This window comes from Capsella rubella, unplaced genomic scaffold, assembly GCF_000375325.1.
Source record: "Capsella rubella cultivar Monte Gargano unplaced genomic scaffold, Caprub1_0 scaffold_1, whole genome shotgun sequence".
Lineage (NCBI taxonomy): Eukaryota > Viridiplantae > Streptophyta > Magnoliopsida > Brassicales > Brassicaceae > Capsella > Capsella rubella.
In genome coordinates, this window is record NW_006238923.1 from 1,482,959 (window position 1) to 1,501,674 (window position 18,716).

Below are 18,716 nucleotides of genomic sequence, written 5' to 3' on the forward strand. Positions count from 1 at the left end.
CGGTTAGATAAGTTCGGGATCAATTTAACTTTGGACCAGCTCTTATCAAATTTGGGCCTTGTTAGCAGCCCATTAAGGACGAATGTTTTCTATCTCTGCCAAATAATAAAAAATACGAATGCTTATTATTCAAGAAAACAAAAGTTGAGACCATTGAAGAAGACCAAAAGAAATATAGAAAAACAAAGGTCGAGACGAATCCATGGTCCATCCATCAATTTTATTTTTCATTCCACAAACAGAACGTGAAAGCGTTATTCGCACTCTTTCTTTACAAACATCAAAGAGGAGACAAAAATTAATTAGGGCAAAATACAATGTTGGTGGATGCCATCACATGTGTTACTTTACTTGCTGGAATTTTTCTTTTCTTCTTTTGTACATAAAAATAAATAATTGCCACTCCCAGTACTAACCAGTAGTATCAGAACCTGGGAGAAGTATAAAAGCAAATTCTTTGTATATCAACCAAAATAATAATAATTAGGATAGTCCTGGAACATCTCTTGCCCAAGATATCCCACCCGGAAACGCTCTATGAACTCTTGGTCTTGCCGCAGGTACGGCTTTTGTTTTTTCCCCCACCGGTTCCGCCATCACTGCTATTTCTTTCGGCTTCTGTATTACGTTGGCTGCATCCTTGCCGTCCGTCAGAAACCGCAGACCCTATAGTTTCCATAGCTTTTAAGTTTTAGAAAGCCAAACCAACAACATGAGATAAACTAATAGCAGCTACAACATGTACTTCCAGCTTTCATGATACTGGAATGAGGACTTTCTTTCAATATATGTAAATTCAAGACAAATGATCTTGCTTAATTTTTTCAACCATCAGTAGAACATAAATGCAAGTTTAGATGATGTGATAAAGGTATTGTAGCATTGTTACCGAGAGAGGATTATTAGTAGTTGATGGTTTTCCATCGATGGGTAATCTTGCACCAACATCCTAAACACAAGAAGCCATAAACAATATGTTTTTTTCAATCAGGCCTATCATTACGTGAAAAAATAAGTAAGACAAGGTTCCTCTTCATTTGTAAGGCAACACTCACCTGAAAGACTTTAGTGCTTGTGCTTTCTTTAACGCCTGCAATTTGACATAGATGCCATAGTCCTGAGAGGGTCACGTCCTAAAAAAGTTTAGCAAAAAATAAATGTTTGAGATAAATTAGTTTTAAGAAAATTGATAGCGTGAACTGGTTAAATGGTTGTAGACAACTTACTTGTTTGCTTTCAAGACTTTCAATCTTCCCTTCCTAAGAAAGTAAAAAAGGTATTTAGTCCCTTCAAAATACATTGAGTCTTGTCCAAAATATGCATATTAGAGGGGAAAGAAGAGACTTACTATTCCAGAAATCATTTCATTAAGTTGTTTAAAATCAAAACCAATTTGTGATATACTTGATTTCATCTCAGTTACCTGCATTGAAGCAAGATTCCATGTGAACACATTAGCATTAAAATGAATATCAAATACAGGCAATGGTATACAGAAATAAGAATCAAGTTGAAAGAAACTACTGCACAACCAGAGTTAAACTACATGAACCCATAGTATATATAAAATTGAGCTACAAACCCTTTAAAAAGTATAGCAAAACCCACCCAGGAATCTATTGTTCATGTGGAAAAAAAAAGCTTCAGAACCAACGAGATCGGATGCTAATATATAAATACTCTACAATCTAAATGTACTTCAAGTCCTTATAAGATGTATATTATGTCTGCCATCACGTGGGAAAGATCTCTCAGACGAATGTAGTATAATTTTCATAACCTGAAGTCTAGGAAAAATTAAGGCATCAATACAAGAAACGGAGAAATAAAAAGGGTTTTCTTACATCACTTAAGATCATCTTAGATGCCTCGTTCTGCTCTTCCACCTTCCAATCCAAAGTCGCTAGCTTCTTAGAAAGGTGTTTCTTAGTTGACTACGTAAATCAAAATGCATTGAGTCAAAAACCACAAGAAAATAAAATATATAACAGAGGAATGCTTCAAAAAAGAATTTTTGTTCACCGCTAATGTGTCTGACAAATCATCTAGTTGTTTCGAAACAGAGGCAACCGCATCAGCCATATTTTTCTTTGTCACAAACATTGCATCAGAGAATGACCAGCCCTGTAATGTAGAAAGAAGGGAGTAAGATTTGGGTAAACATCAAAAGTCAATGATATAAGGAACCATAGTGCATCGATAAGCTACATGTTACAAAACTATAACAAAGGAAACATGGAACATAGAAAAAATAGACATCATTTCAAGAGATAAGCACCTTCCACCACATGTAGCAGTACCCCATAGCTCCAACAGCAGCTGCTGGAACCAGGTAAGATGCATAGCCTACATTAGCAATAGCAAAGATTATTCCTGTTTCCCATAAAAAATAAACATAATTCAAATATTTCCTAGATTATCAAAAGTTCTACATAAACATATACGTAAAACCTAGGACTTGTACATTACCATTAGAGTTTGAATCTCCATTAAAGATGGTAACTGGATTGGTCATAGTAAGCTCCTTAATCTCGTTTGCAAGCTGTCGAATCTGGTTATCAAGAAAAAACAAAAATTATGTCACTAAGAAGAGGGTCTAGCATTGACCTAGTGATTGCAAGAAACACATGAAATCTTTCCTATGTGGATTGTATATGTTCGACTAATGAGAAAAGTTAAGTGGCAAAACCTGAGCAGCTAGGAGTGCACCGTCATACTTAAATGGAGTGCTTTCAACTCCTTCAGCTCCTTTGAGTAAGTCTTGAAGTTGGGCTATAAGATCAGACAGCCTCCCATGTCTCAATACGATCGAACCAGATACACCTTGACATGAAAACACAACCAAGTATCAGTTACATGAATCCTTAAGAGTAAAAATTTCAAGCTAGAATAACTAATCAGTTGTAATAATTGAAGCTGTAAACCAAAATAATTAGAAAGTTCAATAACAAATTAGAAGTTCTGAACCATTTTTTGCATAGTGATGCACCAAATTGACAGAACTTAAGATAAGTTCCAACCTAAATCTTTCTAAACTCTAGAAAAAATTCCATAGATTATACAGAGTCAAAGCAATACGAATCGTAACAATCGAATTCATGACTAGCAAACATCAAAGTGAGAAAGAGACCTGCGCCGAGGAGGATAAGGACCTTAGAGGTCTGAACACCGGCTTGCACCGCCATGAATTCCGGTTAAAGCTACAAAGATGGGCGGCCTTCTCTTGTCTGATTCAATTCTCTGTTCCGTGACGCAAAGCCACCATAAGAGACGAGTTACGACAACCTTTTGCCCTTTAGACCTCAGCTTTCGCTTTAATTGACCAGAAAGATAAATATGTTAAAAGTTTATGTTTTCGCCCAAAAACTTCCTATTTCAATCTAATTACTCCCAATGAGGCAATGCAAATCGAATGACTAATAAGGTTATTTAAAAAAAAAAAAAAAAAGACATCTCGTAATTAATCCAAACCATTACGCAACTTTTTTTTTTTTTTTTTTTTTTTTTCATTACGCAACTTGCTTGACACTACTCACCTTCTTGTGTGTTCAGCTGTTCTTCTTCATTGAATAGATTAAAAAAATTGTGCAATTCCAAAAAAAGAAAATTGGGAATTTCCGGCATGGATGTGGGACGATGCTTTCTCTTTCTTCTATTACCAAGTTTCCTCTTATTGCCTACACATTCGCAGACGAGTGATTCGTTCACATCGGTTCTGGTGTCTCAAAACGGACTCGATTTCGTCAAAAACCTTCTAGTTAACAAAGCAATCGCGTCGATTATACCTCTGCAGGTTCCCAGGATCGAGAAATCTATGCGAATCCCGTTCCTTGGAGGAATTGATGTTGTCGTCTCGAATCTTACGATATACGAGCTTGATGTTGCGTCGTCTTATGTTAAGCTTGGCGATACAGGTGTTGTCATCGTCGCTTCGGGGACGACTTGTAATTTGAGTATGAATTGGCATTATACTTACAGTACTTGGCTTCCTCCTATTGAGATCTCTGATCAGGGGATCGCATCTGTTCAGGTAATTATTATGACTTGCCGATATGTATTCTTTAGTTCATATGATCAGAAAGTGTTCAAATTGAAGCACGTGCAAGGTCAAGTCCTAGTTTTTATTGCAGATTTTGGTTAACTTTTGTGGGTTGTGTTTGTTTTGAATCGGTTGTGCGGTATCCTTGGTACTTCACCCATATAGGAGACTTAAGATTTAATTTGTCTCCTAATCAATTCACTTTCACTTACTTACCTTTACATGTGACTTGGGAAACAATCGAAAGACAAGCTTTTCCTGCGAATCACAAATTCTGTTCTGTTTTGTCCTTATGTTTCATGATTGTTTTCATGGGAATCGGAGCAGTCGTGCTCTGTGTACCATTCTTGTTTTAGTTAGTTTGTTGCTCTGCTCATTTTTATATCTGTTTTACAAAGGGAATTTGCTGAGTGCTGATTCTCGCCTTCTCGGTAAGGTTGAAGGCATGGAAATTGGGTTGTCTCTAGGCTTGAAAAGTGATGAGGGAGGCTTGAAAATTTCTCTTTCGGAATGTGGGTGCCATGTGAAAGACATTACCATTGAGTTGGAAGGAGGAGCATCATGGTTTTATCAGGGGTATGAAAATTATTTGCTTATTGATAATAGATCCACTCCCCCATAATGCAAGACAGGTGGTTTCTATGGCTGTTGGTTGGTTTTCATTTGAACTTGATTTCTTCTCTGCAAATTCAGGATGGTTAATGCCTTTAAAGACCAAATTGGGTCAAGTGTGGAAAGTACGATTTCCAAGAAACTAACTGAAGGAGTGTCAGACCTTGATTCATTCCTACAAAGCCTTCCAAAGGAAATCCCAGTGGATGATAAAGCTGCACTTAATGTCACATTCACCAGTGATCCTATATATAAAGATTCGTCCATCACTTTTGAGATTGATGGCTTGTTCAACAAAAGGGAAACAAATCAAGTCTTAAAGTCCTTCTTTAGAAAGTCTCTATCTTCAGTTATCTGCCCTGGAAACTCTCAAATGCTCGGAATTTCAGTGGATGAAGCTGTCTTTAACTCTGCTGCAGCTTTGTACTACAATGTAAGTTCCTAAGTCTTTTGGTTTCTTGGGTATAATATAGTAAACAGAGAAAGAATGCTCTTGATAAATCTGCCCCGTATGTTTTGAATACATCTGAAACAATATTACTATCTTCCACTGTTGTTACTAATATGAGGATGTTTACTCTTGCCTTATTCAGGCAGAATTTATGCAATGGATTGTGGATAAAATACCAGAGCAGTCTCTTTTAAACACCGCTAGATGGAGGTTCATCATTCCACAACTATACAAGAAGTACCCTAACCACGATATGAATCTCAACATCAGTTTGTCTTCACCTCCACTTGTAAGGATATCAGAGCAATATGTTGGAGCTAATGTTAATGCAGACCTAGTAATCAATGTTCTCGAAGCAAACCAAGTAATACCAGTAGCATCCATCTCCTTGGTGAGTCCTCCAATTACACATGTTGCATATTTTTTGTTCTAGATACCTACTATAAACAATTTTGCAGTGAACTATATATCTTAGTCGACCAGTAGATGATCCACTGTTTCCTTTTCTGCAGGTGATCCGGGGATCTGGTGCTCTCAGAGTCATGGGTAATAACCTTGGAGGCACCGTAAGTTTACAAGATTTCTCCATGACTTTGAAATGGAGCAACATTGGAAATCTCCACCTGCATCTTCTTCAGGTAAAACCATCATGTCAAGTGTTTAAAGCACTCATCTGTTTGACTCAGAAAGATTTCATTCATTCTTAACATTTGCATGTGTTTGTTTATCTTTTTCCGATCTTCTAGCCAATAGTGTGGACTGTTATACAAACAGTTTTTGTGCCATATGCGAATGACCATCTAGAAAAGGGATTCCCTTTGCCCATAATCCATGGATTCACACTTGAGAATGCGGTAATTATCTGCTCAAGCTCTGAAATCACAATTTGCAGCGATGTCGCCTACTTGGATTCATCCCAACTGCCTAAGTCACGTTTGAGTCTACCAGGATCCATGCCTTTGGAAACAAAGTGGTTGTAGTTTACAATTAGCGGTTATAGTGTTGCTACTGGTATGGTATTCAGACCAGTAGCAAAGAAAGCTTTGTATACTACTGTACTTTTGTATTTCATGTTGACTAAACTGTGTATGCTCTACTTCTGTATAAAATAAAATAATCCTTGTAATTACTATGGTGTAAAAAATCGGCTATGGTAATTAATTGTTCAGATCATATCAAAGCTGAACGATTCACAAAGTCTATATACTCTGTTTCAACTATTTGAATTGATTCATTGGCCTTGAGTGGTACATTTTAACAGACTTTTTTAAAACTAAAACTGCACCAATGATGCAAAAGAGAAGTTCACAAGTCATCCTTGGACTCGGTGGAGGCAGCGTCATCATTTCCCATGAGTTCTTCAAGTGAGAATTCATCTGCATCAACTAGCTCTCCGTCTTTACCATCCCAAGCTTCTGTCTTCACTATCTCCAATGTTCCATCAATAGGCAAATTCCCTTTTCCTCCTCTCGCAGTTTCCTTTACGAAATCTCTGATAAACAACATAAGAAGAAGACCCGTTTTGAGCTTGCTACCAAAAAAATAATATGCATGGACCATTGGTTTTGTTATATAGGGTAGTGAGGAAAGACAAAAAGTACACTTACTTGAGGTGTTTAACCTCGAAACCACTTTTAAGTGGAGCATATGCTCCTTTCTTTGCGTTTAAGGCTACCATTGCTGGATAACCATATCCTCCAACACCAACACGCTTCTCAAAACCAGGTTGCTTCCCAGCAGCCACCCACACAAAGCTGCAAACACAATAAAAATTTCGAACATTTGTGTACTTTCTCCAACAACAGAGTAACTGACAGCTGGAATATGATGATAATAACAAAAAGAGAGGATATGTGTTCTAAACTCACCTGTAAGGATCCTTCTTAAACTTCTCTGCAACTGATAATAACATCTCTAGATACTTGTTCCTTCCTTCAGCTTTTGAGTCCAGAATGTCAGGTAAGAAAGAAACAAAGCAAATAGCAGCAGGACCACACTTCTCTTCCATGACATCCTATTCAATCAGAACAGAACAAGGAGTGTCAATGGCTAAGTTGGAGACAAATAGAAAACAATGTTAGTGAACAGTCACAGATGCGAACAGTACCGGCCCAGTTAGTTCAGTTACTTCAACAGGTCCAACATTGGATTCTAGCTGTTCCAGAGCAAAAGATTCTATGGCTGATGCAGATCTAGCACCCTCATAAGGTACTGGGCTGCTTTTGTCTGCAGCAAAGACCAAGATAGTAGGATATCCTTGTACTTTGAATCTGCTCTTTATCGACTGCATTATATAAAACCTTGTCAGGTCTCAGCAGGTACAAGCGTTATAGTGAGGCAGAGTCTTACTTAAGAGGAAATGGCTAATGAGTTATAGTGAGTACCTGCTCAGCATCACAATTGACATGACCTAGTTTGACCTTCCCCTTCAACTTGTTTGCAGCCTTTTTCCACTCAGGAGCTAGCTTTTTGCAGTGTCCACACCTTGAGGGATAATTAGAAGAAAAAACTGGTTTTCAGTTTCATATATCGGAAAGAAGGTTAATGGCGTGAACAGCTCAATAGTCAAATATGCTACTACTACTTACCAAGGTGCAAAAAACTCCACAATCCAAAGTTCTTTGCTTTCAATAACCAACTCATCAAAATTGCTAGAGTTAAGTTCCACAGAGACACTAGGCTCAGATTTCTTCTGATTGGATCCTCCTCCATTTTTGGTGCCAGTTGTTTTGCCATCCAAACGATCCTTTAACAGGGCCTTTATCTGAATGTAGGTACAAAAGCTTGGTTGAGAATGATATCAGTGCAGAGCCACCTAAGATGATTTTTCACGAACATGTAATGTTCTTTCTTACTATCCGTTATTTCATTTATTCAATAGCTACAACACCATGTAATCAAGAATCAGCAAGAATATGCGGCAAACCTGCTTGATAGCAAATTGAGCAATGGATTTAGCATCCCTTGCTCCTTGGTAGTCAATAGGAGGCTTCCCGGGAACAAATACTTTAATGGTTGGAAAACCCCTCACACCATAATCCTGAGGGAGAGAACATTTTTTTCATCACAAAGATACAAAGATAATAGCTAACCATCGGCAATCACATAGGGATAAAAAAAAAAAAGGCATTACAAAAAATAAAGACAAACCTGAGAGACAGACTTATGGGCGTCAGCATCAATGGCTGCCACAGTAGCAATACCTTTCAAGGTATTAGCAACTTTCTCCCAAGTTGGTGTTAGAGATTTACAATGACCACACCATGGCGCAAAGAACTCTACCAAAACGACACCATTCGAGTTAAGAACCTGCCAACCATTTCCAAGGAGAATATTAAACGAAAATCATCAATACATGCTCTCGGAAAGAACAACAACAACAAAAAAAAACAAACATTCTACAACGAATAAAATCAACTATCTCATCCCTAACCACAATAGACTTTTCAAGGGATCCAACAGTAAAACAAATTCAGACGTAACAAGGAAATCTAACACTGCAAAACGAAATCATATAAATCACAGCTATACCTTAGACTTGAAGTTAGAAGGAGTGAGTTGAACCACTGGCGAAGAAGATCCATAGAGAGCATTGCTGAGATCGAAAAAGACAAACAATAGAGACCAAATTGTGAATAACGTTAATGCTGTTGATTTGTACATCTCTCTTTCTTTCTTTCTCCGAAAATAAAAAGAAAGCGACTCTTCTTTAAGTCATAGGAGAACTTATAAAATTGTCTACGTGGACTTACGTGTATGAACCAATGATATTGTTACACGTCATCACACTCTCCTCTGTCTCTTAACCTCTGTTTTTGTGTCCCCTGTTTTTGTATCCTGTTCGTATAAACAGAGGAATCATCTTACACAGAATAGCTGAATCACATTTCATAGTCCCCTATTGGATCACTCTGTAACACAAATCTATTTGATTTTTAGTTTTTGCCACAATAACAAAAAAAATATATATAGATACAGTAATTCAATTTCCTCACTACAAGGAACAAAAAAAACAGAAGAGCCTTTGGCTTCAAGTCAAAACCCATGTGTGCTTATATTAACGTTAAGAATCTCCGGAGGATAAAGAATAGTCGTTCGTTGTTCCGAGCAACTAATGTTTTAGATTTGCTTACTCCCCTTTGGTATCCTGAACAAACAATTGATACATTGTTTTCGCTATTGTCGGTTATTTTGATTTTTCAACCTGCACTTTCTGGTGCCTTGGAAGCATTTTCTGGCGCCTTCAAAGCATTTTCTGTTGTTTTGTTCTGTCTTGGGAATGGTCGTCTGAGGAACTTTGTCGTTGGCCAAGCTCGTGGTTTCATTCTCCCTAACAACTTCCATTCTCTCGGCTTTAATTGCCCGGCCAATCTCATTTGCTCCCTTCTAAACTTCCTATTAGCATACCATATCCCGCCTCGCCAACCCAAGCCATACCTGAAAACCCCAGACGGAAAATATCAATGAAAAACCTGAAGCAGCATCTAACTTGTCAACCTAACAGTCTTGGCGGAAACAAACCCGAGGACCAAAGTGGTTCCAGCAGTGGCAATTGTTGTTGTGAACCTGGAACCAACTGGATCAACGAGCTTCTTCAGTTCTCCTCGTTCCAAATCTTGTGTGTTTTTCATCTGCCATGAGAAAAAAAAAAACAAACTTTTCAAGTGATAGACTTAGGATAATAAAGGTACAAAAACACACCACTGAATGTTGAAAAGGGTAAAATAGTAGGAGACCCCATAGTATTTGTAACCAAAAATTATTAGCGGAAAGACTTATAAACCAGGTTTGAAAATTCAGACAATGACATTGTAATTTCATGATAAGACGATCAATATACACTATAATAGGAAGCACCAAGTAATTTGCAAGAGTTTCCACAGACAAGCAGCTAATTCCAAATATGCAAGCAGCGAATTCCAAAGCAACTATATATATAATACTGCCATATGTATATGTGCAAACATTTTTGGCAAACAACTATTAACAGCGAGAAATATTTTGTCACGTGAAGGACACTAACCGCATTCTCAATCGATTCCAGTCGCTGATTGATTCTAGTTTCATTGTAATGGCGTAATGAGTAACCTGCACAATCATTCATCCATTGGTTAGCAACTCGGTGATAAAACAAATTTGACTCAGTATAAACAGAAACAAAGATCAATGAGAGACTTTTGTAACGCTCAGTAATCAGTAGTAGCACAGACAAGAACTTCAGTTTCTAACCTGTTTTACATACCAGCAGAATAACAAAAGACCTATAAACTTAGGTAGAGATCTGAACAGCTAAATTATTCTATAGTCCGATATGAGAAAAGGCCACAAAGATATCACATTCTATCGCAGAATATGTGTCACCCCTAGAGATCAGCCGTGAGAGCTAAATTTAGCCCGATCATCAAACACAATTCATGAATTGAAGCTAAAAAGTGTCAACATCCAAAATCTGAGTCACGTCACTAAGTCATTGTTCACCGTTGAAAGCTATTTAATTCACTTAATCAAAATATGCAGCAAGGATAAGTGATTGCATCAAAGCTATACAATGCAAGAGAATTTGATAATAAAGTAATAAGCAGATATCAAAACTGACCAATCCAAGCCGTAGCAACAGATGCAATGGAAGTCCCAACTGTAAACACGACCCTGTGCCTCTCGAACAAGTCCTAAGAGATTAAATGAACTCCATTTATTTTTTAAAAAAGATGATACATAGACATTTTTAACGGAAAACTCTGATGAATAAAACATTTCCAAATCCCAATTCTTCAAAACTCGATATAAAAATTGGAAACTTTCCACCAAAAGAGGGAAAAAAGACGCATAGAGAACAGAGAAAGGGAACGAATGGTTCACCTTGGTGGAGAGATACGAATCCTGGACAGCGACCAATGAATTTAAGGCTTTTTTCTTCAGCTGAGGCACAACTGCGGAACCCAGAATCGATGTCCCTCGGCCTCTCAGCTGATTCATGATTCCGTCCCTGATGATGCGGCTTAAAAATAAAAACAAAAACTTGGAGTGAGCCGATTCGGCGGAGCAGATTGAGATATATGGGTTTTGTGTACCCAAATCGTCGGGGACAAAACCCAAACGGGGAGATTCTCGTCACGCAAAGGACGAAGCTTTACCCCCCAGATTTTTCTCCGACAAATAAGCCTTAAAACAACCCTTTTCAGTTTTCAACTCTTTTTTTTTTTTTTGGTAGGGTTCAGTTTTCAACTCTTTTTACTTGGAGGAATGTTGTTCAATTGAAATTTGAGTAATCAATAAAATAAAATAAAAAATGAAAAAATTGGAACCTTTTTTATTCCTTTTTTTCTTTCTTTTTTTTTTTCCTTTTTTATTCCTTTAAACATATAAACAGCATAAACTGATTATAAACCAAACCATAAAATAGGCTTAACTGGTGCATTCAAACTTGTAAAATTCTTTCCTAACTGCAGGCGTCTTTCTAAAAAAAGCAAACCATAAAATTGGTGGTTTAAAAAGTTGTTAAACAATCGTATGTATGTTTCTCTTTACGGATAGTTTCAAACTTTCAATTATCATTCATAAAGAGTTTGTTGTCAGTGTCACAGAGTCTATTTTTCCTGAGATGTAAAATTTATTAACAGAGTCCAAAACAGACGATAAAATTGTAACATCACCATGACCATCTCCAAAGAAAAATAAGCCAAAATAAAAAGATACTTTTCACCTCCCTTCCTCTTCAAGAAAATTAAATTAACAAAAAGGCCACAGAGAGAGAGATCACTGAGGTCCTGAGTGGGGGTGATTTAGCAATATCGCTGATGATCAATGTTGTGATCATGAATCATGCTCATGTTGATGACGAATTCTCAGACAAATCATGTACTTCTGAGTTATCCAATTGTTCAGAATCATAGTCCGGTTTGTCAGTCTCCGAGCTTTGCTTCTTCACATCAGGTTTACCATTCGAAAGAGACTTTGAATCAGAGCGGCTTGAGATCCTTTCATGGGTTGAGACAGGTGAAGCATACGGAGTAGCCAGAGACGAAGGCATGCTCAAGCCGGGATATGGCAGCATCGGGTGGTCGAATTTGCAATTTGGTCCAAACTTGCAGAATCCATAGGACCTGAAGTTACCACAAGCTGGTTGTCCCTGGATAGCAAAAACCAGAACACTGGCTCATTAGATGTTCAAAATCTTGTAATATTTGTACATATGATCAGTAAGATACCACATCTTTTTGTAACCAAAAGCTCTTCTTTCAGTTAAGACTTACAGGTCTCGCTGGAAGAACAAAAGGGTTTATAAGACTTGGTAGTGGTGGTGACATCCTTACTCTAGGATGATTGTATTTGCAATCGTCTCCATATTTACATGTCCCCGTGTTCATAAAGAACCGACATTCTGGTTGATCACAACTTTCAGGCAAGCCAGGGTTCAATTGCACAGCCACGGGCACGGATGCGCTAGAACCAGAGTAATAATGTTGGTTCTTCACATTATACATGGGGTTAGATGCAGCCTGCAACATAACAAAAACTCATAACATGTGATATCAATAGTAAAGAACAGATCTCTGAACTGAAGTCAAATTTGCTACAAGCAGAATCAGTAGCTTCTGTTCAGACTTACCATGTAAGTGCCCCAGCCTTGGGGAGGTAGAAGGCCTTGAGAGGGTGGTATCATGATTGGAACATAGGACTGAGGAACTTGCTGGCGAGGCAAAGTTCCATATGTAGACATCATTGTTAATCCACTAGCATACTGTAAACCTGTAGAAGGAAAGCTAGGCATTTCATATGCAGTAGAATGTCCATTATCAAGATGAGGATGGTGGAACTTGCAAGCAACTCCAAATCTGCAAGTTCCCGTTCGCAGGTAATATGGACATGGCTTCGCACCCTGGAGAAGAAACTCAAATTATTCTTCCACATTCGATAAAAAAAGTATATGAGCTGCGGTGTAATTACCTTACGCATAGGTAGACCAATAACATTGAACAATACAGGTTCTGCACCGTTCCTGTCCTTTGGGTGATGATATTTACAAGTTGAGCCGTACTTACAAGCTCCTGTCTTGAGAAAATACTGCAACGAAATTGGGTACAGAAGAGAAACTTGTTTGGAAAACATCTTCAAGGAAAGTAAACAATTCAGTGTATCTTTCAAACCAAGGAGAGACTAATCAAACTAGACATGAGGACTATGTTCTGCAGTTCAATGTAGATTCTTGTTACCTCTTAAGTGAAGTATCAGAGAAAGTTGTTTGGAAAACATATAGAATAGAAAAAATGTTTGGGGAACAACATCTTTAAGGAAATTAAAGAATTCAGTGTATTGTCTACCTTTCAAATCAAGGAAAGACTAAAACCAGACAAGAGGAATATGTTCTGCAGATCAATTTAGATTCTTGTTACCTCTTAAGTTAAGTAATAATCTAGAATAAGTTCTCTAACTTTTTTCTAAAACGGACAAGAAGCTTTTAAGTAGAAAACTTGAATGCATCACGCAGGCAGAACATATATGCACTCATCCAACGATCCAAACAACAACAATTATGAAATAACCAAGAATTTTGAGAGGATGAGAGAAATATCCAAGAGAGAGTGCACCTCGCAATCCGGCTGTCCAATTCTCTCAGGGAGCTCCTCCTTGTAATAAGCAACACCCTAATAAAGATGTTTAAAAGCAGTAAGCCATGAAGCAAATTGCAACTTTAAGAATCAGCAAAAATAGGAGAGTTCCTCTCACCTGCGGAAGATTGGTAGGATGATTGTAACGGCAACTGCTACCATAGCCACAGAGACCAGTTCTTAAATAGAATTGGCAATCTCTTTCACCGGGACGATCAGGGTACGGCTTTGATTCCGCCACGTCGTTGTCATTTACTTTCAGCTTCGTAAAGGCATCTACGAAGTCATCATCATACCAACAACCCCACACACACACACACACACAAAATAAACATCACATGATTTTTGATAAATATCCAAAACTTATTAAAAAGCAAACAGAAACGTAAACGAAACACAAAAAAAAAAAGATATCAAATTGATTCAAAAATTGCTGCAACTCACAATGAGAGTTATAAACGATGATCATCAAACACATTACGGAAAAAAAGAAAGAAACAAACCGGATGATATAGATCTCAGAAAGAAGAGGGGAAGGAAGTAACCTTGAAGATTGTCGGAAGATGGAATAGAGACAAGAGAGCTTTGAAGATGCTGAGTTTCGTCAGAAGACATGGGTCGCATGTAAGAAGAAGACGATGATCACGATGATCAACAAGAACAACAAACAGTACAAGGGCAAAAAAAATAATATTAAAAGATCAAGTGTTACACGATCATCGAAAGTAACAAATTTTGCAATCCTTGTTTTTGTTTATCTGGGTAAGAAATGACACAAAGAGAAGAAGAAGAAGAAGAAGAAGAAGAGAGGTAGAGACTAGAGAGAAAGAATAAAGTTTCAATTTTTTTTTGTTTTAAGTTGTAATTACACAAAGAGAGATTGCTCGTTGGAACAGATCCAATGGAGAGATTTAATGTTAAATGATATCTTAAATGTAAGTAAATTTCCTTTTTTCTTTTCTTTTTTTTTTTTGCTTTTTTGCCCAGACTCTTTGAGAGAGAGAGAGAGATATTTTTCGAGAGGAAAATTTTCGGATCTTTGGTTTTTTGACACACTCTCTCTTCCGATGTCTTGTGCGTGTTTTTCATTCAATGTGTGCAAAAAAGAAAGGAAGAAAAATAAAATTAACTGTGTTGTTAAAAATTAAGAAAAAAAAATAGAAAAATAGTAAAATAAAGAGTGCCAAGTAAGTAAGTAAAGTGAGAGAGTCCTTGGTTGCATGAACTGGAAATGACAATGGTAACCCTACATGCTCTGTCCTAGTAGTGTCCTCCTGTGGGTGAATGATGATATATCTTTCAATAGTGAAGTGTTCCATTCCATCGTTCCTAACTTTTGGTGGGCCTTCGCAGCTGCTTGCACCTTGCATATGTCTCTGTGTCTTCTTAATTTTTTGTTTGAACAAATGTCTCTGTGTCTTCAAATAACAAAAACACACGAAGAGTAGAAGCTCCCATAGGGGTAAAAGGGTCAGAAAAAGGTAAGTCTTCTGGCACAAGAAATCTTCGCAGTTTAATGGAGAGAGTGGTTTAAGGGGGGGCCCACACGTCTTGACTGGGGTAGAAGCAAGAAGTAAATCAATGTGTCAGAGAGAAGAAGCGGAGGGTTATGATTCGGTGGTGGCTGGAGCACCGTAAGACTCATAAAAGAGAGCCTTTTCTGTTTGTGTTGAGTTTGATTGACGTCAGTATTACGCCACGTTTTTAATAAGCCCTTTTATTTATATAAGTCGACGACCACTTGTTCGCTCCTTTTTTCCTCACTTCTATTCTCTCTTTCTTACCCGGTTTGACCGTCTTCTACCTTTATCCACGTCATTCAATCAACAACGTAAACAAAAAATTATCACAAAAAGGTTTGGCTTTTCATTTCTTTTATTTTATTTTATTTTATTTTGAGTTTCCTATGACTTCAAGTTTCCGCATCATTCATCCTCTCTCCCCTCTTTTTTGGTCTGCTTGCTGCTCTCTCCTCCTAACAAATGGGCCTTGGACTGGGAAACACGCGGGTATCAAAGAATCAAATACTACTGGGTCTTTGCGTTTTTCTGAATTCTTCCATTTTGACCACTTTCACTGGGCTTAGTTCCTATCTATTATTGGGCTTCTCTTAAACCCAATTTGCCACCTTTTTTCCTTCTTCATTTTATGTCATCCATGCATGATGTCCTAAAACATGTATTTGAACATTTACGATGCCCATGCTTCTTACCTTTTCCAATAGCAAATCATCATTCTTTATATTCGAATATTTCCTTTTTCTTTTTTAAATGTTTGTTGCGTATACGATTGATGATCCAAACACCATAAAAATTTGTTAAGTGAACTATATAATATTGTCGTCTCGTTTTTCAACAGTAGTTATTGGAGTACGTAGTTGATAAGTTTTCAAAAACTGATTCATTGAACTATCTAAATCCCAGACATAAACCATATATATGTCTAGAAACGTGGGACAGGAACAAAAGAGGAGAATAAGAAGTCACGACTTTGATCATGTATTTTTTATATGTGGAAACACACAAAAAAATAAATGATATATGAAATTTTCTATCACATATGGAAACACAGACAATAATTGATGAATCTTATGTCAAAGTCCCTCCCCCCACCCACACATAATTTCCATTGAAAATGTGCGTTCTGCGTACTCACACTCTCTCTCTCTCTCGTGAAGAATCTTCTCGTGTTGTTGTTAATTCAAAGGTCATTCTTTTGCATTTTGATACGCAACTTCGGTATTGGGAATTGCCGAATTGGTATCGAGGCCAATCACGTATATTATATATATGCTTAATTTGGATCATCATAACTTTAAAAACAGTATATCAATCATGAATCATGCGTTTTTTATTTAAAAATATGACTTACAGAGATTAAAGACTCTCATCTCAAATGTTTTCATGTGTTTTTTTCTACATACAGTATCATTCTCATATATCGAAATATGGAAACCAAGAAGAAAAAGAATGTATCACGAACCATGCAGATTATATATATATATATATAGTCTTTGAAAATCACGAACCATGCATATAGACATAGGCATTGAAGTCACGAATCATGCATATAGGCGTTGAAATCACGAACCATGCAGATAGAGACATTTTCTTGTTTTGCATCAGATAGAAACATTTTTTAGATACCCAATAAATTCTACAAAATTGATCACTTCATCTCTGTTAAAATATTATATACTGTGCCCTCAAATAAGAAAAAAATTAACGATCGATTCAAGTGATCAAGTCTTTTAATTTAACCAAAAACAAACGATTTTAATGCACTACGAGAATATCCTATTTATATTTCTCGTGTGAAAAAATAAATGCCATAATAAAACCAAATTTTTTTTTTTTTTTTTTTTGCCGGCTATAAAACCAAATTTACAAAAATATAATTTGATCTTTTTTTTTTGGAAAAATAGAAACAAAAACTCAAAGCTATGATCTTTTATTTCCGTACGTTCTTTTTAGGGGAAGTCCTTTGACGGCAAATAAAAAGGTTAATTTCCTACGTGGCGGAGTGCTCGCGGCGCAAATAAATCCTTGAGAGTTCTATAGAATCACAAAGGGAATATTCCTTGGAATGTACCCTTTTTTTTTTGGTTTTTCATAAAGGAAATAATGATTTGGTGCCATTTTGGTTTTATTAGAGTATTATATATTCTCGACCAAAGAAAAAAGAGTATTATATATCCTAATAAAGACCAGTGTAGGACACAGTAACCCATCGGGGGAAAAAACTGTCTTTAGCTAGTTTTTATTATTATTATCTGTATTTTTTTATTTCTTATAAGAAAAGTGTTAACTTTTATGTTGCGGGAGTGTTGTTGTTATGTGGAAGACAAAGAGATTAGACGTGGATTTCTAATAATGTGTTGTCGTCATATGGCTTCTTTCGCATTATTTCGGTTTCTTTTTGTTATGTACAAATTAAAATAGATATACTGTTTTAAAATGGTGCGAATCATACTTTAGGAATCATCATAATTCATAAATCATAAGCCTATGTATGCACCGAAGAAGAAACACATAGACAGTGAATTATACTACATTTATAAACAATATTATGAAACTGTTGTTTAGCAAATTAAAGCAAAATGTGAAAAATGAGTAGTAATGAATCTAATTCAACGTAAAACTTAATACATATTATAAGAAAAAAAGTGCGTTGATGACTGCCACATGACTCAGATTAGTGGATCGTTCGCCGCACTTTGCAGAGGAGAGGAGACTCTCTTGTCCCTTGGAATCTCTCATCTCTCTTTTTTTTTTTCTTTTTTTTTTTTCTTTTGGAATCTATATATATTATGGGGTTCCTTTTTTCCTCGAATAATAATGTTCAATTATTTATATTTAATTCCATAATTGACTTTCTCAGTAATAATATATCAAAAACTTTTAATTATATTAAATATTTTAATATATTTGGTGAAAATTGTCACACAGAAAAAAATTGGTATAGGTTCGATTGTGAAAGTCGATATGTTAAAAAATGCGACTGATTTCTCTGAATAATACATGATCGTGTTCGTGTATGGTAAGACGTAAGATCAAACGTTCCACAATTATGACAAGTTTAAGCTTCTCAATCCTTAACAATTGTGCTTTCCTGTAAACAAAACAAACGAATTATGAAGTACAATTATTTTATTTTTTGTTTACTTTTCTAATCCTTGAAACTTTCAATATAGGTTTTTTTTGGTTTTTTTTTGTTCTCTGATTAATTTATTATAATTATCATATCATATCATCAACCGTTATTGTGATTTGATAAATTGTAGTAGCATGTACAACTAATATAGATAGACCATAAAAAAAAAATAGACCATGTTACAACTTTTAGATATTATACTTTTTTAGATATTTTCCGTATTTTATTGTCAGCTTAACTTGAGAAAAAAATTATTTACTACTGGTATTGGATTCTTTTTGTTTCAACAATGTGTCCCCTTATAGGATCATATATATATATATATATATATATATATAGTATATAAACTAAA

The 18,716-nt window shown here is 36.3% G+C and overlaps 5 protein-coding genes across 7 annotated transcripts; 1 reads left to right on the forward strand and 4 right to left on the reverse strand.

The window, feature by feature from the left end:
- Positions 1 to 191: 191 nt before the first annotated feature.
- Positions 192 to 3,308, reverse strand: LOC17899717. Of its 2 annotated transcripts, none has more exons than XM_023789366.1 (11): positions 3,131 to 3,305; positions 2,690 to 2,823; positions 2,470 to 2,551; positions 2,279 to 2,346; positions 2,023 to 2,124; positions 1,845 to 1,934; positions 1,349 to 1,423; positions 1,227 to 1,259; positions 1,056 to 1,133; positions 890 to 949; positions 192 to 666 (listed from the first exon to the last, which is right to left on the reverse strand). In XM_023789366.1, exons 1-11 carry the CDS (start codon positions 3,183 to 3,185, stop codon positions 484 to 486), a joined length of 960 nt encoding a protein of 319 aa, XP_023645134.1. In that variant the 5' UTR covers positions 3,186 to 3,305; the 3' UTR covers positions 192 to 483. The 2 variants fall into 2 exon arrangements, with proteins under 2 accessions (XP_023645134.1, XP_023645135.1); XM_023789367.1 differs by having other exon boundaries at positions 580 to 666; positions 1,056 to 1,117; positions 3,131 to 3,308.
- A 240-nt stretch (positions 3,309 to 3,548) lies between these two features.
- LOC17900725 (putative BPI/LBP family protein At1g04970) lies at positions 3,549 to 6,231 on the forward strand. The gene is made up of 6 exons (XM_006307244.2): positions 3,549 to 4,030; positions 4,476 to 4,615; positions 4,733 to 5,084; positions 5,245 to 5,493; positions 5,615 to 5,740; positions 5,849 to 6,231. Exons 1-6 carry the CDS (start codon positions 3,623 to 3,625, stop codon positions 6,080 to 6,082), a joined length of 1,509 nt encoding a protein of 502 aa, XP_006307306.1. The 5' UTR covers positions 3,549 to 3,622; the 3' UTR covers positions 6,083 to 6,231.
- Positions 6,232 to 6,277: 46 nt separating this feature from the next.
- Positions 6,278 to 8,975, reverse strand: LOC17898938 (protein disulfide-isomerase like 2-2). Of its 2 annotated transcripts, XM_006306271.2 has the most exons (10): positions 8,855 to 8,975; positions 8,634 to 8,697; positions 8,253 to 8,411; positions 8,029 to 8,142; positions 7,691 to 7,866; positions 7,487 to 7,586; positions 7,210 to 7,386; positions 6,971 to 7,116; positions 6,710 to 6,856; positions 6,278 to 6,594 (listed from the first exon to the last, which is right to left on the reverse strand). In XM_006306271.2, exons 1-10 carry the CDS (start codon positions 8,884 to 8,886, stop codon positions 6,408 to 6,410), a joined length of 1,302 nt encoding a protein of 433 aa, XP_006306333.1. In that variant the 5' UTR covers positions 8,887 to 8,975; the 3' UTR covers positions 6,278 to 6,407. The 2 variants fall into 2 exon arrangements, with proteins under 2 accessions (XP_006306333.1, XP_023644766.1); XM_023788998.1 differs by lacking the exon at positions 8,855 to 8,975 and having other exon boundaries at positions 8,634 to 8,789.
- A 28-nt stretch (positions 8,976 to 9,003) lies between these two features.
- LOC17898882 lies at positions 9,004 to 11,294 on the reverse strand. Its single transcript, XM_006304865.2, has 5 exons — positions 10,962 to 11,294; positions 10,699 to 10,771; positions 10,126 to 10,190; positions 9,624 to 9,733; positions 9,004 to 9,539 (listed from the first exon to the last, which is right to left on the reverse strand). The coding sequence occupies exons 1-5, from the start codon at positions 11,076 to 11,078 to the stop codon at positions 9,302 to 9,304; spliced, it is 603 nt and encodes a 200-aa protein (XP_006304927.1). The 5' UTR covers positions 11,079 to 11,294; the 3' UTR covers positions 9,004 to 9,301.
- A 339-nt stretch (positions 11,295 to 11,633) lies between these two features.
- LOC17899004 (zinc finger CCCH domain-containing protein 3) lies at positions 11,634 to 14,725 on the reverse strand. Its single transcript, XM_023777036.1, has 7 exons — positions 14,257 to 14,725; positions 13,830 to 13,987; positions 13,691 to 13,747; positions 13,050 to 13,166; positions 12,712 to 12,981; positions 12,356 to 12,601; positions 11,634 to 12,231 (listed from the first exon to the last, which is right to left on the reverse strand). Exons 1-7 carry the CDS (start codon positions 14,333 to 14,335, stop codon positions 11,929 to 11,931), a joined length of 1,230 nt encoding a protein of 409 aa, XP_023632804.1. The 5' UTR covers positions 14,336 to 14,725; the 3' UTR covers positions 11,634 to 11,928.
- Between the last annotated feature and the right edge of the window lie 3,991 nt (positions 14,726 to 18,716).